Raw genomic sequence first — 17,778 nt, 5'->3', positions numbered from 1 at the left:
AGAGGCCAGTAACTCCATCTCACAGAGGAGCCAATGGCTCTGGCCACTTCAGGTCACCTCATGTACTGACACACACACACACACACACACACACACACACACACACGTGTGTATGTGTGTATACATATATATACATATATATATATATATACATATATATATTTATACATACATACACATAATTAATAAAAATAAATCTTTTAAAAATGTTTTGTATACTAAGATATAGTTCTGGGCCTGGTAGGTGGCTCAATAAATAAAGGCATTTACCATCAAACCTGACAACCTCAGTTTGATCCCCAGAACCCACACAATGGAAGGAGAGAACCAGCTCTCAGGTTGTTCTCTGATAGCACGTGCGTGTGCGCGCACACACACACACACACACACACACACACTATTTATAAGAGAACTGGTTCTGAAGCCAGAGCCTGGTGACGTACTCTAGTAGTCCCATCACTTGGTTGGGCTGAGGCAGAAGGATTGCCATGAATTAGAAGTTAACTTGGGCTGTATAGTGAGTTTTAGACCAACCTGATGCTGACATAAAATACAAAAGAGTAGTTCTTAGATTTTGTATTGAGGGGAAAAATAAATTCTATCTTTAGTAGTAACTACTTGCATGCTTCAATTTATAATTTGTAACTTTTTTCTGGTGATACTAACTTATATCATACAGTAAATCTAAGTCTTTACATACCTAGATACACTAATTCACAGAGGCTGGTACTCTGTAAGTAGAGTGAGACCATAGAGAAAAAGGAGTTATTTGGCAGGTGGCTTAGAAATGATAATCAGAATTAGTCATGATTAAGTTAAAACAAGAAAACTTGCCTCCAGTCATGTTTTGAGGGTCTGTTTTATAGTCAGAACTTTCACTTTTATAAGACACCACAGAAAAGAGTTGGTACATCATAATCATTATTTCCTTTTCTGGGAAAAACTGCATTTCTGTAATTAAAGCTATTCAGGTGTGGTTTTTGTACAGTCGTGTGGTTTTGAGGAAGGGAAGAGTGTTCTACACCAACCTGACATGTGTCACTTGGCTTCCACAGGTATCTTCACAGCCATCACTTCCTGGAGCTGGTTACCTTGCTTCTGTCGATTCCAATAACAAGTGCCCATCCTGGTGTACTGCAAGCCACGAAGGATGTTTTAAAGTTTCTTGCACAGTCACAAAAGGGCCTTCTCTTTTTTATGTCAGAATATGAAGCAACAAACTTGTTGATCCGAGCTCTGTGCCACCTTTATGATCAAGACGAAGAGGAAGGCCTTCAGTCTGACGGAGTTGACGATGCCTTTGCCTTGTGGCTGCAGGACTCAACTCAGACTCTGCAGTGCATCACAGAACTGTTCAGCCATTTCCAGCGTTGTACAGCCAGTGAAGAAACTGACCATTCTGATCTCCTGGGCACCCTCCATAATCTTTATTTGATTACATTTAATCCTGTGGGAAGATCAGCTGTTGGCCATGTTTTCAGCCTTGACAAAAACCTTCAAAGTCTCATTACTCTAATGGAGTACTATTCCAAAGAAGCCCTAGGGTAATTTTCTACTTACTTTTTAAAATCTCAATTACATTAGGAATCTAGGTCACTCATGGGCTAGTTCCTTTACAAAAGAAGTCTCTTTGGCATGGATATATGTAATGTATGTATGTATGTGTATCTTAAGATTTGTTTATATACACACATATATCTGTATATCTTTTGTCATAACTTGATAGTTAAGAGCTAGACTAACAGGAGTCTGCGGTGTGTCTGGTAAGCAATGCAGTGAACTTTTTTTCCTACTTTCAGTCCCTCCTGGTATTGAGAAAGGTTACAAGGACAGTCTCCCTCTGACTTGTAGAGAAGGATATCGTAAGGCCCAGAAGTGTGTACTCTAAGTGTACTGCCCACACTTACTGTCTGTTCTCCAAACCATTCATGGCTCTGGTTTTGGATTGCTTTGGCTGAGTGGGGAGACATGAGGGAGACAATGACACTGAAGAGATGCCCAGTAGGGCAGAGGACGTTAGCATGTGAGAAGACAGACTTTCTTCCTTGCTTATGTCATGGAAAACCAGACAAGATTGGGCATGTTCAGGGTGGCATGGCCAGGTAACTAGTTACCTCCACAAAGGGGTGACTCCTGGTCATTATGAAGGGCGAGCTACAGTGGCTTCTGCCTAGCTGTAGTGTCTTAGTGATTCTGTGGTGGAAGACAAGTGAGGGCGGCAGATGATCACATTCACTCCTCGTTCTCGAGGGTAGAGGAAGGGTTTAAAGGAGACCAGCGCAGCGTACTTCCCAGTCCTCATGGTTAGTGAAACATGCTTGTGAATATTTCATTGTTCATTTGTTCTTGTTAATTTTACTTCCTACTGTAATGTTTATGAGTTTGTTTTTATATTCAGTTGTCTCTTATCTTTCAAAAATACTTAGATTGTTTGAGCATTGTGGAACATACCTGTAAATTTGAGGACAGCTTGGTCTATGGAACAAGACCCTATCTCAAGGGAAAAACTAGGCATGGAAGAAATATATCTGAGCCTGGCATGGTAGTACATGCCTCTAATCCCAGTCCTTGCAAGCTGAGGCAGGAAGATTATAAATTTGAGTCATCCTTAAATCCTTTGGTACATTTGGGTTTTAGGCTAGCCTGGATCATAAAGTGAGACTGTGCACTGAGCACCTAAGAGATTTTTTTTTCTTGTCTTTATTGTGTAAACAATGCAACATCTATTGACATAGTATTTTTATCATATTAAGTATCCCACCCAAGTAGTGTGGAATTGACTGGAAGTAGATGTGAAGATATGCACATGTCACGAGATACTGTGCCACTTTAAGGCACTGGTGGCTCCACGGATTTGGGTGTCTATAAGGGTCCTGGAACCAGTATTCCATAGGTACTAAGGGATGACTCTTACTGATACTTTTGTCAGGTGAATTGAAGGTGAAGTATAAAATCTCATTCTTTATTTTCAAGAAGTTAGGTGATGTTGATAATGTTGGATTATAAATTTCCTTGATCTCTTTAAAACAACATACGAAAAATGTTAAACATTATTACTGAAAACTTATTTTCATACCCCCACATTTAAAAACCTTATTTTATTTCAGTGATTCCAAGTCTAAGAAGTCAGTAGCTTATAATTATGCATGCATACTTATTTTGGTGGTGGTTCAGTCTTCCAGTGATGTCCAGATGCTAGAACAGCACGCAGCATCTCTATTGAAGCTTTGCAAAGCAGATGAAAATAATGCTAAATTGCAAGGTATGGTATCTTTTTTAAAAGGCTGAATTCTTACAATTGTTATATTTGTGTGTATGTTCATGTGTGTGGGTGGTTTGCATGCAGTGTGTGCATGCATAGGTCTTGAGGATAGAAGACAGCAGATGTGTTTCTTAACTGCTGCTGTCCACTTTATATTTTTGAGACAAGGGCTCTCACTGAACCTGACGGTTGCCATTTTTAATTAGATTGGCTGGCTAGCAAGCCTCTGGGATATACTTGTCTGCCACACCAGTGCTGATGTTTGAGGTGTATGACCTCTGTTTACAGCATGCCTAGCTTTGGTGTGAGTGTCAGCGCTTTGAGCTGAGGTCCTTGTGCTTTATGTACAGCAGGCACCTTGCCCACTGAGCTATCTCTCCAACTCAGTTTTATTTTCTTGAATTGCCTTTTAGGAAAAAGAGTTTATAAAACTTAAGGTTTCATAAAGTGTTTTAGAATATAAATGAAAAGGTTTGACAGTACCTTCCTTTTCTTGGAAAGTCCTGAAGAATAGCACCCAGAGTCTTACACCCAAAAAAAGAAGTAACATTTCTTGTTAAAGGAAGAAGGTCTACTCAATAAAATGTCTCTGCATAGCTCAATTCTACTAGAAATATATATATAGATTTTTTTGGGGGGGGGATTGGGGGTTGTAGGCAGCATTAAAGATAGGTAAATAAATGCCGCATTATATTAATTTATAATCATATTTATAAATTTTGTTTTAGCATGTTCTTTTTTTTCTCCCACTACCCCATTTTAGTGTTTTCATTGACTATTGCAATAAATTGATTTTAATTAGGCAGATTGGATAAGCATTTAAACATTTAAAGAAAATGAGATAATAATCATCAGTATTTTTTTGAATCAACATAGTAGGGTGCCATTTTCATTTTACAGTACATGTAAAGAATTATATACATAAAGTGGGCATGGTGGCATACCCCTGTAATCCTACCAGTTTGAGGTTGATTTGAGAGTATAGCATGAGACCTATCTTAAAAAACAAATACCAGAGATTATCTTTTTGTAAAATTTAGATGATTGAAATGATTGTAGTTGTGGTGTTTTCTTTTGGGGAAAAAGTTTTGTTATAAATACTTCCATTTTAAAATGTAAATTATTCTTTTTGTTGTTTTTAAGAACTTGGCAAGTGGCTTGAACCTCTGAAAAACCTCAGATTTGAAATTAACTGCATCCCAAATCTAATTGAATATGTTAAACAGGTAAGTAAAAATTAGAAGGGCTTTGATTGTTGTGAAACTGATGACATGTGGAGATGATACTGAAGTTACCCTCTAGATAGTGGAGAAATCACTGCCTTGATTGATCTGTTTAACTGTTGTATAATATTCGATGCATGGATATTGGTAATCATGTACATGAACACACATGCATGTAATGCTCTGTTTAAATTATCTGCTACTCCAGGTTTGGAGGTCAGAGTACAGTATAGAGTATATAGGGAGTTGGCTCTCTCTCCCACCATGTGGAGTCCAGGGAAAGCACTCAAGTCTTCAAGCTTGTTGGAAAGCACTTTTACCCAATGAGCTGTCTCGTAGGCCCTACAAAAACCTTTCAAGTTAAAGGCTAGTGGTATTCTAATTTTAATTAATAAACTAATTTTACTCATAATATCTAAGTGAAAATTGATATAGCCAATTCCAGACAATTCTAGTGTGGACCAGTTTTCTCTGTTGTTAGTTTTGGATACTGATAACTGTAGTTGAAATTAAAAGTTGAAATCTGTAAAATCTATAATTTATAATCATAATATTAAAAATTCATGTATATTTCATAATGAAAAATATCAATTCATCCATCATTAATCTTGGAAGTTGCTTCCTCCCGCTTTTTTCTTGATCCAGTGTATAGCATAGCAAGACGGGCTGAAGGCACACAGATGAGAACACAAACTACATCAGTATAGACTGAACTACGTCCTACTCCTATGTTTAGAACTGTGTCTTTTGTAAAAGAGGAAGTCACCTTGGTTTTGCAGCTGTAGTATATTATTAAAGTAATTTATATATATTGACCAATTTGTTGCTCTTTTGAAGTCAAAGAAAAGTATTGATTAAGGCTATCTGCTTCAGATCTTTTTGTCTTAGTGATCCCTTGACTTTTCATTCTGTGTCTCTTAAGAATATTTTTGTTTGTTTTTGGGGGGGGGTTGGGGTTTTTTTTTTTTTTTTTTTTTTTTCTTTTTCTTTTATAGACAAGGTCTCACTGCCCTTGCTGGCCTGTAACTCACTATTTAGACCAGGCTAGTTTGTAACTCATCAAGATTGGCATGCCTCTGCCTCCTTGATGCCGAGATTAAAGGCAGCCTGGGTTACATGAGATCCTGTCTCAAAAAAGAAAGAGGGAAAAGAGAAGAGAAGACATTGGGTTATAGTGTATAACTAAAAATTTTAAATTGAGCATGGTGGTGAATGCTTGTAATCTCAGCCCTGAAGTGCCTGAGGCAGAAAGATTGCAAGTTTGAAGCCAGCGGAGACAGCATCAGAAAGCACTGCCTTAAAACTTCCTAGGGAGGAAGCTCCTTTGGCAGAGTGCTTGCTTGCCTAGAGTGCACAAAGCCCTGACTTCCATTCCCTGCACCGCAGGAGCCGTTGTATGGTGGTCTACACCTGTAAGGATCACTAGTTCAGGGCTATATCGTCAGCTGGATGGTGAGTTTGAGGCCAGCCTGTGCTACATAGGACCCTATCTCAAAAAACAACAAAACAAAGTTTTGATTTCCTCATAAACCTTGTGGGTTTAGGTAGGATCTGGTTCTAGAACTTAGACTGGTCTCTACCTCCTGAGTGCTAAGACCGTATCACGTACCACCACATCCTGTTCAAGTCATTACCCCGTTAACTTTTATACTAGAAGTAATCCTATCCTAAGACACACTAAATACAGTTGAACCAATATTGAAACTTGGTGAGTTTTTGTTGCCTCAGAGATGTGTAGAACTGTAAGAAAGTATCAAGGCAAATGGATAATACAGAATGGGAGCATATGAGGGAGAGCGGGTTGATTTTGCTTGCTTGTTTGCTTTTAAAGCATATATCCTGAGACTTAGAAGTTGCAATATTTTAAATCATTAAAAATTTTCAAGTTATAAATTTATTTATAATGTTAGTCTGTGAAAGCTACAAAATATAAACAAAACTATTTGGTATTTGGAAACATAGTCAGGTATTAAATACAAATAATGTTAAATACATGGGGCTTTTACAGTACAGTCTGACACAGTGGCACAGATCTGTAATTCTAACCACGTACGAGGCGGGGGCGGGGAGCAGGACTAAAGTTGAAAGTCTAATCTGGGCATCTTAGTGAGACCTGGACTCAAAACAAAAACCCCAGAACACAGGAGCTCACTTCCAGTTTAGTCATTGCTTCATTTTTGAGAGAAGACAATATAAAATGGGTATGTAGAAAAGACTTATGTTAAATTCTTAATACAAAGAGTCATAGGTTTTTATTTACTGCTTTGTTTTAGCACTTGAAATTTACAAATATGTTATATTTGATTTTCAACATAATATTGTACAGTACAAAACATGCCTGTGATGTTGCTGGAGAGATGGATTGGCAGTTAAAAACACTGGCTTCTCTTCCAGAGGACCCTGGTCCAGTTCCCTGTACATATATGGCAGCTCATTGTAACTCTAGTTCCAAGTGATCCGACATTCTTATACACACATACATGCAGACCAAACACAGTACACATAAGGTAAAAATAAATAAATCATTAAAAAAATTAAAAAAGAATTTTATAAGAAAAAGTGAAATGTACCTAAGGTGAAGTAATTTCCATAAGTTTCTTTTGTACTGGGGTTTTTCTTACATGTTGTCTCTTTTTTTTTTTTGTTTGTGTGTTCTTTGAGACAAAACAGGGTATTAAGTCTAACCCTGGTTGCCTTGGAATTCACTGTGTAACCCAACCTGGTCTTAAACTCGCCACTATCCTCCTTGCTTTAGTCTTCTCAATGCTGGCACTGCAGGAGTGCAGCGCCACGCCCAGCTTTCTCCTGCTTCAAGCCTGCGCAGAGCAGACAGCGCCACTGCAGCCTTTGTGCTGAGGAGTAGGCCTTGGGCCTTGCACACTTCAGTACTCTGAAGCTCAGAGCTTTCACTGACTTAAGCTTGTTTGCTTTTATTTTTTTTAAAGAATATTGATAACTTGATGACTGCAGAAGGAGTTGGCCTTACCACTGCCTTACGTGTTCTCTGTAATGTGGCATGTCCACCACCGCCCGTAGAAGGTAATATAATTAACATGCTTTGAAAACCTTCATACTTAAGCCTAGTTAAATATCATTTATTAAATATTCAAGATATTCTTGATTGATTATTAACATGTAAGTAATTTGTTTTTTCTTATTCCTTCCTTACCCTCTATAAAGGTCAACAGAAAGACCTCAAATGGAACCTTGCTGTTATTCAGCTTTTTTCTGCTGAAGGAATGGACACCTTTATTCGGGTTCTGCAAAAGTTGAACAGTATTTTGACGCAGCCTTGGAGGCTCCATGTGAACATGGGGACTACCCTGCACAGAGTTACTACCATTTCAATGGCTCGCTGCACGCTCACTCTTCTTAAAACCATGCTGACAGAGCTCCTGCGAGGCGGATCCTTTGAGTTTAAGGACATGCGTGTCCCTTCAGCACTCGTTACTTTACACATGCTCCTGTGCTCTATCCCTCTCTCAGGTCGTTTGGATAGTGATGAGCAGAAAATTCAGAATGATATCATTGATATCTTATTGACTTTTACACAAGGAGTTAATGAGAAGCTCACAATCTCTGAAGAGACTCTGGCCAACAATACTTGGTCTTTAATGTTAAAGGAAGTTCTCTCTTCCATCTTGAAGGTTCCGGAAGGCTTCTTCTCTGGACTCATACTCCTTTCAGAGCTGCTGCCTCTTCCCTTGCCCATGCAGACCACGCAGGTACCACTTCCATATCACATGCATCTTGTAATGACTGCAGTAGCTCCTTAGTAAAGCCAGGGATGCTGGTCAAATCCAAGCAAGCCTTCGTCTTCCTCCCCCAAAGACAGAGTAACTGAGTTGAGGGTGAGATGAAACTGAAGAGAGTTGGAAGTGTGGGGTAACATTTTAAATGCCTTTTGTGAAGTGAGTTTTATCATGTTGCTATGTATACTTGTACTTATGTTTTCCTGTTACTGCAAATCTTTTTTCTCCCCTTATCATGTTTTAGAATTTGCAAATTAGATTGCTTCACCGATGGACTCTGCTCAACTGACTGCTAACCTGAGAACAGTACTTTTTTTTAGACCTGTTGGATTCAAATAATTGTTTAATTGTAATAGTGTAATAGTGGATTATGTTTTAAGCATGCAGTAAAGGTGTTCTTTTTATGACAGTTCTTCCTGAACAGTTTTGCGACTATAATAAATATTAAAAAAATCTATGTACACACACATTATACTTTTTTAACAGGTTATTGAGCCACATGATATATCAGTGGCACTCAACACCCGAAAGTTGTGGAGCATGCACCTTCATGTTCAAGCAAAGTTGCTCCAAGAAATAGTTCGTTCTTTCTCTGGCACAACCTGCCAGCCCATTCAACATATGTTACGGCGTATTTGTGTTCAGTTGTGTGACCTTGCCTCTCCAACCGCTCTTCTGATCATGAGAACTGTGTTGGATTTGATTGTAGAAGACTTGCAAAGGTATTTTCATTCCACCTTAAGAAGTTTTCCTCAAGTTACTCTTGACACAGATACCCTCTTTAACATAGTTTGGAAACTAGGGTTTAGTAAGCCCAAATAACTTCGTTGATGTGTAAACACACGCACACGCACACCCACACGCACACTCACACGTATGCACATATTAATATATGTAAATTATTTTCTTTGGAAGGCTTTATCTTCTCATTTCATAAGTCATGTTGAAGGTCTTGATTTGGGACTTTTACTTAAATTTCATTATAGCATGATGCTTGCTTGTATGCATGCACATACACATTCATACATGTATGGTCAGAACTTCATATAGTTGCTTTTTTCTTTCCTTCTGTACGTGGATTCTGGGGGCTGAATCAGGTCCTTAGGGTTGTTCTCTATGAGTATACCTTTACTTCCTGAGTCACCTTCCTGCCCCAATTTTGCAGTTTTTAAAAGGTGAAGTATAAACATCTACTCTGAGTTGAAGTATATTATTGAAATCCTGAAATCATAAAATTTTACAGTGACTATAAACTTATGGAAAAAATCATTTTATTAAGGGAATGAGGTGTATGTTTTATGCAAAATTTGTGTGAATTGATATATAGAAAATATTAAATCGTGTTTAAAATCAAGAACCTTGTTTACTGAACATATTGATTTTATTTCAGCACTTCAGAAGATAAAGAAAAACAGTATACTAGCCAAACCACCAGGTTGCTTGCTCTTCTCGATGCTCTGGCTTCACACAAAGCTTGTAAATTAGCTATTTTGCATCTAATTAATGGAACTGTTAAAGGCGATGAAAGATATGCAGAGATATTCCAGGATCTTTTAGCTTTGGTACGGTCTCCTGGAGACAGTGTTATTCGCCAACAGTGCGTGGAATATGTCACATCCATTTTGCAGTCTCTCTGTGACCAGGTATTCATTGTTTTTATTGTCATTGTTTGTGTTGGTGTGTACTTAATTGCTTGTCTTGATGTAATTTAATTCTTGTCTGGTAATAGTGATAGCAAAGAATGCAGCTTGCTCATGGTGTGTTACTTTTGGGTTATTTAGGAGGTTTGGTAAGTGGAGGAAGAGCGAACTGATTTGATGCATGGTAGTTTCAGTTGGCTTAGCTTTTGGGACTCTGAGGAGATTTTTTTCTCCTTTTGTAGTATTATTACCAACCTAAATAATAGCTTTTATGCAAAATTTTTAATACTTTTATGGCTGATTAATATTTGCTGTATTACTTTCCTTCCTAATTACATCGTTCAGTTTTATAACTTTGATTTTGGTTGAGTTAATATGTTGGTCTCTTGTAAAGATAACTTCTTTGTATGGTTAGTCTTTTGTAGCCCCAGTTGGCCTCAAACTTGCTAGGTAACCACGGCTGACCTTGGATTCCTGATATTCCTCCTTCCTTCCACTCCCAAGTACTAGGATTGCAGTGTGTGCCACCAGGCCTACTCGTGTGGCTGCTCTCCGCAGTGTAGTGTTTTTCTCCTGCTCTCCATGCTGTTGACTTGTTCATATTTTCGTGAGGCAGATTCTATCTCCACGGTCTGGAATCTTGAAAGGACATTTCCGTGTAGTAATGCATTGTTAACTAGTTCGAATACTCATGCCAGCTAGTCATCAGGTGTGATTTTTTGTCTCAGACAGTATTTTTATTAAGAGCCTGTGTTGGCTAGTGAAAGTTCAGATTGGTTACATTGAAGATGCAGGGACACTTTTGCCAGTTTTCAGAAGGTAGATGGTAACTGTGGACCTGGTTTATGAAGGTTTTAAGGCTTCTGTGACTGGTGCTCATTAAGTAATCTATCTGATTCCCACGACTGTTGACCCTTGCTGCCCTTTTCACGGAGATTTCATTGCATTTTCCTTCTGATGCAAATCTGTGTTGACATGCCCCTGAAAGCCCTGGTGACTTCTGAAAATGAGTAGTGAATGTTTCTTTATGTGTAGTTAGCTCCACTTAGAAAACTTGAGGGTTTTTTTTTTGGTTTTGTTTTGTTTTTCGAGATAGGGTTTCTCTGTGTAGTCCTGGCTGTCCTGGACTCACTCTGTAGACCAGGCTGGCCTCAAACTCAGAAATCCGCCTGCCTCTGCCTCCCAAGTGCTGGGATTAAAGGCGTGCGCCACCACTGCCCGGCAAAACTTGAGTTTTAAAAGTTAAAAATTAGAGGGAGACATTTAACTGGAGATTGTGACTAAAGTTTGTTTGCTCTGTCCACACCTTTTAATGAAACTTTATTATTGATACATTTAAGATTTCTGCCAAAGAATTTATTTCTAGAAGCTTCTATAATCTAAAAAGGAGTGTGAATCAGTGAATCATAGACGGATTTAAAGTATTTTACAAACAAATCCATCTTAAATTGAAACTATGAAACTATGCCCCCTGCTCAGTTCATTATAAAGGTCATTCTTTTACTGTAAAGTATAAATATGTCAGCTAATTTCATAAACATATGTTTTGATCAAGTCTACCCACCAGTTTACCCCAGTTCTAACTCTGTCTCTTCACCACTCTTACCTAGCAATTTTGTTTGTTTCTTCCCCCCTAACCCACTGAGTCCACTTAGTGCTCCAGCATATACATGAGTGTGGGACCATCTCACACATCAGGGGCTACATCCCTGAAGGAAACAGACTGTCCCAGCAGATGGCATGTTCCTATGTGCTGTGTCTTGCTCATGCTTCTTGCCTGCATGAGTCTTCGTTCCATCTTCACGTCTCATGTAGTATTACTATTATGTGTATTATGTAGTATTATTATCATGCAGGGTAGTATTATGTTCCCTAGTTTTCTTCCTTAAAATCCCTTTCCCCTTACACAGCCCCTTTTAGTTTCATGATCTATACCACATTCACACCCACACTGATGACTTGAAAATGAGAAGCTAGGATCCACGAGAGAGAGAGAGAGAGAGAGAGAGAGAGAGAGAGAGAGAGAGAGAGAGAGAGAAAGGAACGAGAACGAATATTGGTGGTCTGTGTCTTTCTGAGTCCGAGTCAGCAAAAGTAGCTAATGCTGCCTTAGATGTATGGGTGTTGTTAGGCCAGAGTGACTTCCATCCTTGTCAAAGGCAATGCTAAATTCTTTGTCTTTTATGCAAATGGAAGATGATGTATTTTAAAGGATTCTTTAAGGGTAAAAAATAGTGTGAAGGAAAATACTATGTCTAGTTCCTTAGATATACATTCTTATAATAACTTATTATAAAGGAGCATATTTTTTATCTGTTTGAGTCTATGTTTGGGATGAGATCATTACAATAATTTCAAAATATTTATTTACTTGTATGGTTGTTTTGTCTGAATGTATGTCTCTGCACCACATGCTTGCTTGCCTGTAGAGGCCAGAAGAGGGCATCAGATCTCCTGGGACTGGAACTTCATGTGGTTGTGACCCACCATGTGAATGCTAGCTAATTGAACCCTGGTCCTCTGGAAGAGCAACCAGTGCTTGTAACTGCCGAGCTGTCTCTCCAGTACCCAACAGCATTTTAATACGATTGTTACTAAGTATTAATAATAATACGATTGTTACTAAGTATTAATTGGTGTGTGTTTAGAACTAACAGTGGATGGTGATACTCATTTGAAAATGTTTCTCCCTGCCCCCCAGGACATCGCACTCATTTTGCCAAGCCCTTCTGAAGGTCCTGGCTCTGAGCTTGAGCAGCTCTCCAACTCCCTACCAAGTAAAGAGCTGATGACTGCGATCTGTGACTGTCTGCTGGCAACTCTAGCCAACTCCGAAAGCAGTTACAACTGTCTGCTGACGTGTGTTCGCACAATGATGTTTCTTGCAGAGCATGATTATGGATTGTTTCACTTAAAAAGGTAGGCTTTGCAGAATTTAATATACTATGCCTCACTTAGTTAATTTGTACTTAATTACTGGGTCATGTGATAGGTGGCTATTTAACGAATCAAAGGCTGCCAAGGTGTTTTCCAAAGTGTATCTCCTATTTGCTTTCCATCACCAGAGCCTTAGAGTCCCAGTGACACCTTAGTTTCATCAGAACTTGGCAGCATCAGGGTTGTTTTGTTTGTTTTGTTGACATGGAGCCTTCCTGTGTTGCTCTGGTGGCCTCAGACCCCTGGGCTTCAGTCCTCTAGTCTCAGCCTCCAGAGTAGTTAGGATGAGAGACATGCCACCACGTCCTGGCTTTGCCAGATTTTTTTTTTTTTTAATTTTTCTAAAAGACATTCTAATAGATATATTAGCTGTAGATTTTTTTGTTATTGTTGTTTTGGGTTGTTTGTTTGAGAAAGGGCTTTGGTCTGTACCCCAGGGTGGCCTGGAACATGTGATCCTCAGCCTCTGGAATGCTAGGATTATAGCCGTGAGCCAAATGCCCAATATAGACTCCAGTTTTTGTTCGAACATTTACAGACCTAACTCATTTGCAGTCCCTAGTAATTGGGCTGATCCAGTTTTGAGCCTCTTGTTTTTTATTATTATCTTTTTCTTCAGGTCTGATTTCGTTTCTATTTGTCATGACTTTCTATCTGACTGTGCTAAAAGGTTCTCAGGAACAGGAGGCTGGTCTTCCTTCCCTTATGTTGCTTTACATGCATGTATGTCTTATCCAGTGGCATCTCACAACCTGACTTACTTAGTAAATGGAAATGCTTGTTTAGTATTAACATCATATTTATTTCCATTTGTCTGGTTATGTTGTAGCTTAAAAGACAGTTGTATATTGAAATGGTTTGCCCTTGAAATTCTGTTGAAGCTAAGAACCATTTAAGTGTATAGACTAATTATGATCAGGATTTTAGACATACACCAAGGGGGTTTGTTATGCAAAAGTATAACAAACTTTATTTTTTGTGTTGGGGTTGGCAAACTAGACTATAGGCTGAGTCTGGGTTTCCGTAGTTACTGCAAACCACTGCCAGTCTGCAGTAGTTAACACATGAGTTGTGGATGGCCCACAAAACCTAAGTATTTACCATCTGTTTCTTAAGTGGAAGTTCATAGACCTGTTTAGGCCTTTGATTTTCTTTGTTATTCTTAAGTTAGCTTTCCCAGGTTAATCTTTGAAATAGTGTTAACCCTCTTATGTTAGGGAAACCTTCACATTATGAAAAAATTTTATATAGGGAAAATTTAAATAGGGAACTAGTAGGTTGCTTGTGATAGGTTTTGAAGTTTATTATTTGAGGCAAGTTTTTTAGTAAATGTCAGGCTTGGGGATACATATCTGTAATCATAGCAGCTGGAAAACTGAGGCAGGAGGATTGTGAGTTTGAGGTTAGCCCTGTAAGTGAGAGCTTGCCCCACTCCCAACCCCACCCGCCAAAAAAAGAAAAGGGGAAAAAAATGATGTAATTGAAGATTAAAATGAAGTGATTTTTTTTGGTTAAATTTGTGAACAGTGACACCTAAGTGTGTCTTTATGTTTTTTAAAATAGTAAAATAAATTTTCTGAACTTAGTTATTTCTCATACTAATCTTATATACTTAACATTTTGATGTATTATCTGTTTTGTTTTGTCTTGTCTTGTCTTGTCTTGGTTCCTTTTGAAATAGAGCCTCATTTTGAAGCCCAGGTTGGCCTAGCATGCCTGTGGGTCTTGACCCCTTTGAGGGTTGAACAACACTTGTACAGGCTCACATACCAGATATTCTGTATTACGATTCATAACAGTAGCAAAGTTACAGTTATAACGGAGCAACGAAATAATTGAATGGTTGGAGGTCACCATAAGATAAAGAACTGTATTAGAGGGTTGCAGCATGAGGAAGGTTGAGAACCACTGGCTTAGGGCTTTTCTCGTTCCTGCCCTCTAAGAACTGGGCGTACAGGAGTGTAACACTGTGCCTGGCTTATTTTCGTTACAGCTCTTAATGTGTCTGCTGTTCCCTTTCATTTCAGTTCTTTAAGGAAGAACAGTAGTGCTTTGCATACTTTGCTGAAGCGAGTGGTCAGCACATTCAGTAAGGACACTGGCGAGCTGGCGTCAGCGTCTCTGGACTTCATGAGACAGATCCTCAACTCTGATGCAATGGTAAGTGTGCACTTATTATTTTTACTTGATTTCTTTAAAGTGTTATGAATTACTTCAATTAAAAATATATCTTGGAACTTAGAGTGATGCCCTTTTCATCTCCTTATAAAGTAGAATAATGTGTAAAAGACAAAACAGCAGGTTCTTGTTCATGCTTGTTCAGATCTGATTAAGACCCTTCAGTACTGGTCCATGTTCAGAAGCCATTAGTAAGCCTGTCTTAAGTACTTGGGGACCCCCATGTGGTGGTGCGCTCCTTTAAATCCAGCACTTGAGAGGCAGAGGTAGGTGGATCTCGTAGTCTGAGGCTAGCCTGGTCTATAGAGAGTTCCAGGACAGCCAGAGCTACACAGAGAAAAACCCTGTCTTGAAAAACATACAAACAACCAAAAAAAAGAGGGAGAGAGTAAAGTCTTGAAGTTAAATAAGTTTGACAGTGTTACTCCCCTGAACTTTATTATACACATTATTAGAAACTCTGAGTTCTTACATATTTTTATTGCAGAATAATCCAATTTTTTGTTTAAAAAAAAAAAGATTGACTAGGAAGTGTGTGTGTGTGTGTGTGTGTGTGTGTGTGTGTGTGTGTGTGTGTTTGAGACAGGGTTTCTCTGTTGCCCTGACTGTCCTGGAGCTCAATTTGTAGACAAAGCTGGCCTCAAACTCACAGAGATCTGCCTGCCTCTGCCTCCCAAATGCTGGGATTACAGGCATGTGCCACCACTGCTTGACATAGATTGTTTAATTGTATGATACACTTCACTAATGAAGCCATTTGGGGTCTGGGCTTTTCTTTGTTGGAAAAGCTTTGTTTTGCTGTGTTTTGAGAAATGGAATGAGTTACAGGTTGATGTCATTCCTGTGCTGGGGCCTGGAATCTTCTCTGTACTGCTTCAATTTTAGAGAATGATTGCTGACGGGAGCCCTTTTCTCTTTAAAAATACTAATTTAATTAAGTCCATTCAGATTTTTCTAAGCCTAAGTTTTCTTTTTTTTTATCCTTTTGGAAATACATTTCTTTGTGTTCATCTTCAGTATCTGATGGCATATAATTGTTCTTAGTATTTTCTTATAAACTCTAAAATTTCTGGTAAGCCTTTCCCCCCCTGATTTTAGTAAATTGAGTTGTTCCTCTGTGTGGTGCTGGATGTTGAACCTGGGGCCTCATGCTGGGCTAGTACCCTGCCTCTGCTTCTCTTTATGTTTCTGTCTCTTTCTCTCTCTCTTCTTTCTTTTCTTTTCTTTTTCCTAATTCTGGTTAAATGTTTGTCAGTTTTGTTGATCGTTACAATTTTGTTTTCTAAAATTGTAGTTAATCCTGTTCACCCATGGTCCCGACAGCAGATAATTTCAGAAATAAATAATTTGTATGTTTTGAAATGAGCACCATTCTGTGAGTGTGGTGAAATTTCCCCTGTCTTGCAAATGAGTCACCTGGCGTCCAACAAATCTACACATGTGAACTATTCACCTTTTAGTCATTTAATAGCCATGAGAGTGGTTAGATTGGCCCTAATGGTACCTGTATGTGGATCTCATCATGGTTCTCATACTGGGAGTTTGGTAATTCCTTGAAAGTGTATATCAGTATAGTTCATAAATTTGGGAAGCATGCAGCCTTATCTCTTCAGATATTTCTGATTCTTTCCTCCTCTTGAAACTCTTAAATTAAAATGCTGGAGCTAGAGAGATGGCTCAGTGGTTAAGAGCACTGACTGCTCTCCCAGAGGTCCTGAGTTCAATTCCCAGCAACCACATGGTGGCTCACAATCGTCTGCAATGGGATCAATGCCCTCTTCTGGTCTGAACACACTGACAGTATACTTAAATAAAACAAAGAAATAAATCTTTTTTTTTAAAAATTAAAAATGCCCTGCGGAAATTAGGGGACAATTTCTGGGATTTTATTCTTTCCTTGTACTGTGTGAGTCCCTGAGATTGATGTTAGCTTTGGTGTAGTCCTCTTCACCCTCTGAGCCCTTACTGGTGTCCTTTTGGAATGCTTAATTGAATACTTTGATGATTTTGATGGTGTGTCACAATCTCAGAGGCTGTTTGTGGTGATTCATTCTGTGTTCTTTTTAAAGTTTCGTTTGTATGTTGTTGGGGATTGAGCTCAGGTAGGACCTAGCACATCCTGGGCAAGTGCTCTGCCACTGAAACCTAGCACATCCTGGGCAAGTGCTCTACCACTGAGACCTAGTACATCCTGGGCAAGTGCTCTACCACTGAAACCTAGCACATCCTAGGCAAGTGCTGTACCACTGAGACCTAGCATATCCTAGGCAGCTGTTCTACCACTGAGACCTAGCACATCCTGGGCAAGTGCTCTACCACTGAGACCTAGCACATCCTGGGCAAGTGCTCTACCACTGAGACCTAGCACATCCTGGGCAAGTGCTCTACTACTGAGACCTAGCACATCCTGGGCAAGTGCTCTACCACTGAGACCTAGCACATCCTAGGCAAGTGCTCTACCACTGAGACCTAGCACATCCTGGGCAAGTGCTCTACCACTGAGACCTAGCACATCCTAGGCAAGTGCTGTACCACTGAGACCTAGCATATCCTAGGCAGCTGTTCTACCACTGAGACCTAGCACATCCTAGGCAAGTGCTCTACCACTGAGACCTAGCACATCCTGGGCAAGTGCTCTACCACTGAGACCTAGCACATCCTAGGCAGGTGCTCTACTACTGAGACCTAGCACATCCTGGGCAAGTGCTGTACCACTGAAACCTAGCACATCCTAGGCAAGTGCTGTACCACTGACCTACATCCCCAATCCCCTTTTCCTTTTTAAT

At 39.2% G+C, this 17,778-nt stretch overlaps 1 protein-coding gene and 1 pseudogene across 1 annotated transcript in view; one reads left to right on the top strand and one right to left on the bottom strand.

Moving 5' to 3' along the window:
* The window catches only part of Virma (vir like m6A methyltransferase associated), a 57,981-nt gene that overhangs the window by 29,967 nt on the left and 10,236 nt on the right, over positions 1-17,778 (top strand). Inside the window, exons 9-17 of the mRNA XM_076924179.1 lie at positions 1,056-1,544; positions 3,108-3,262; positions 4,406-4,488; positions 7,431-7,524; positions 7,666-8,210; positions 8,724-8,959; positions 9,628-9,880; positions 12,579-12,796; positions 14,842-14,974. Coding sequence (XP_076780294.1) covers positions 1,056-1,544; positions 3,108-3,262; positions 4,406-4,488; positions 7,431-7,524; positions 7,666-8,210; positions 8,724-8,959; positions 9,628-9,880; positions 12,579-12,796; positions 14,842-14,974 — 2,206 coding nt within the window. The remainder of the gene's footprint in view (positions 1-1,055; positions 1,545-3,107; positions 3,263-4,405; positions 4,489-7,430; positions 7,525-7,665; positions 8,211-8,723; positions 8,960-9,627; positions 9,881-12,578; positions 12,797-14,841; positions 14,975-17,778) is intronic.
* Positions 11,968-12,069, bottom strand: LOC143438668 (U6atac minor spliceosomal RNA; annotated as a pseudogene).

This window comes from Arvicanthis niloticus, chromosome 25 (assembly GCF_011762505.2).
Source record: "Arvicanthis niloticus isolate mArvNil1 chromosome 25, mArvNil1.pat.X, whole genome shotgun sequence".
Taxonomy (NCBI): domain Eukaryota; kingdom Metazoa; phylum Chordata; class Mammalia; order Rodentia; family Muridae; genus Arvicanthis; species Arvicanthis niloticus.
This window is presented reverse-complemented; position numbering and strand designations above follow the sequence as displayed.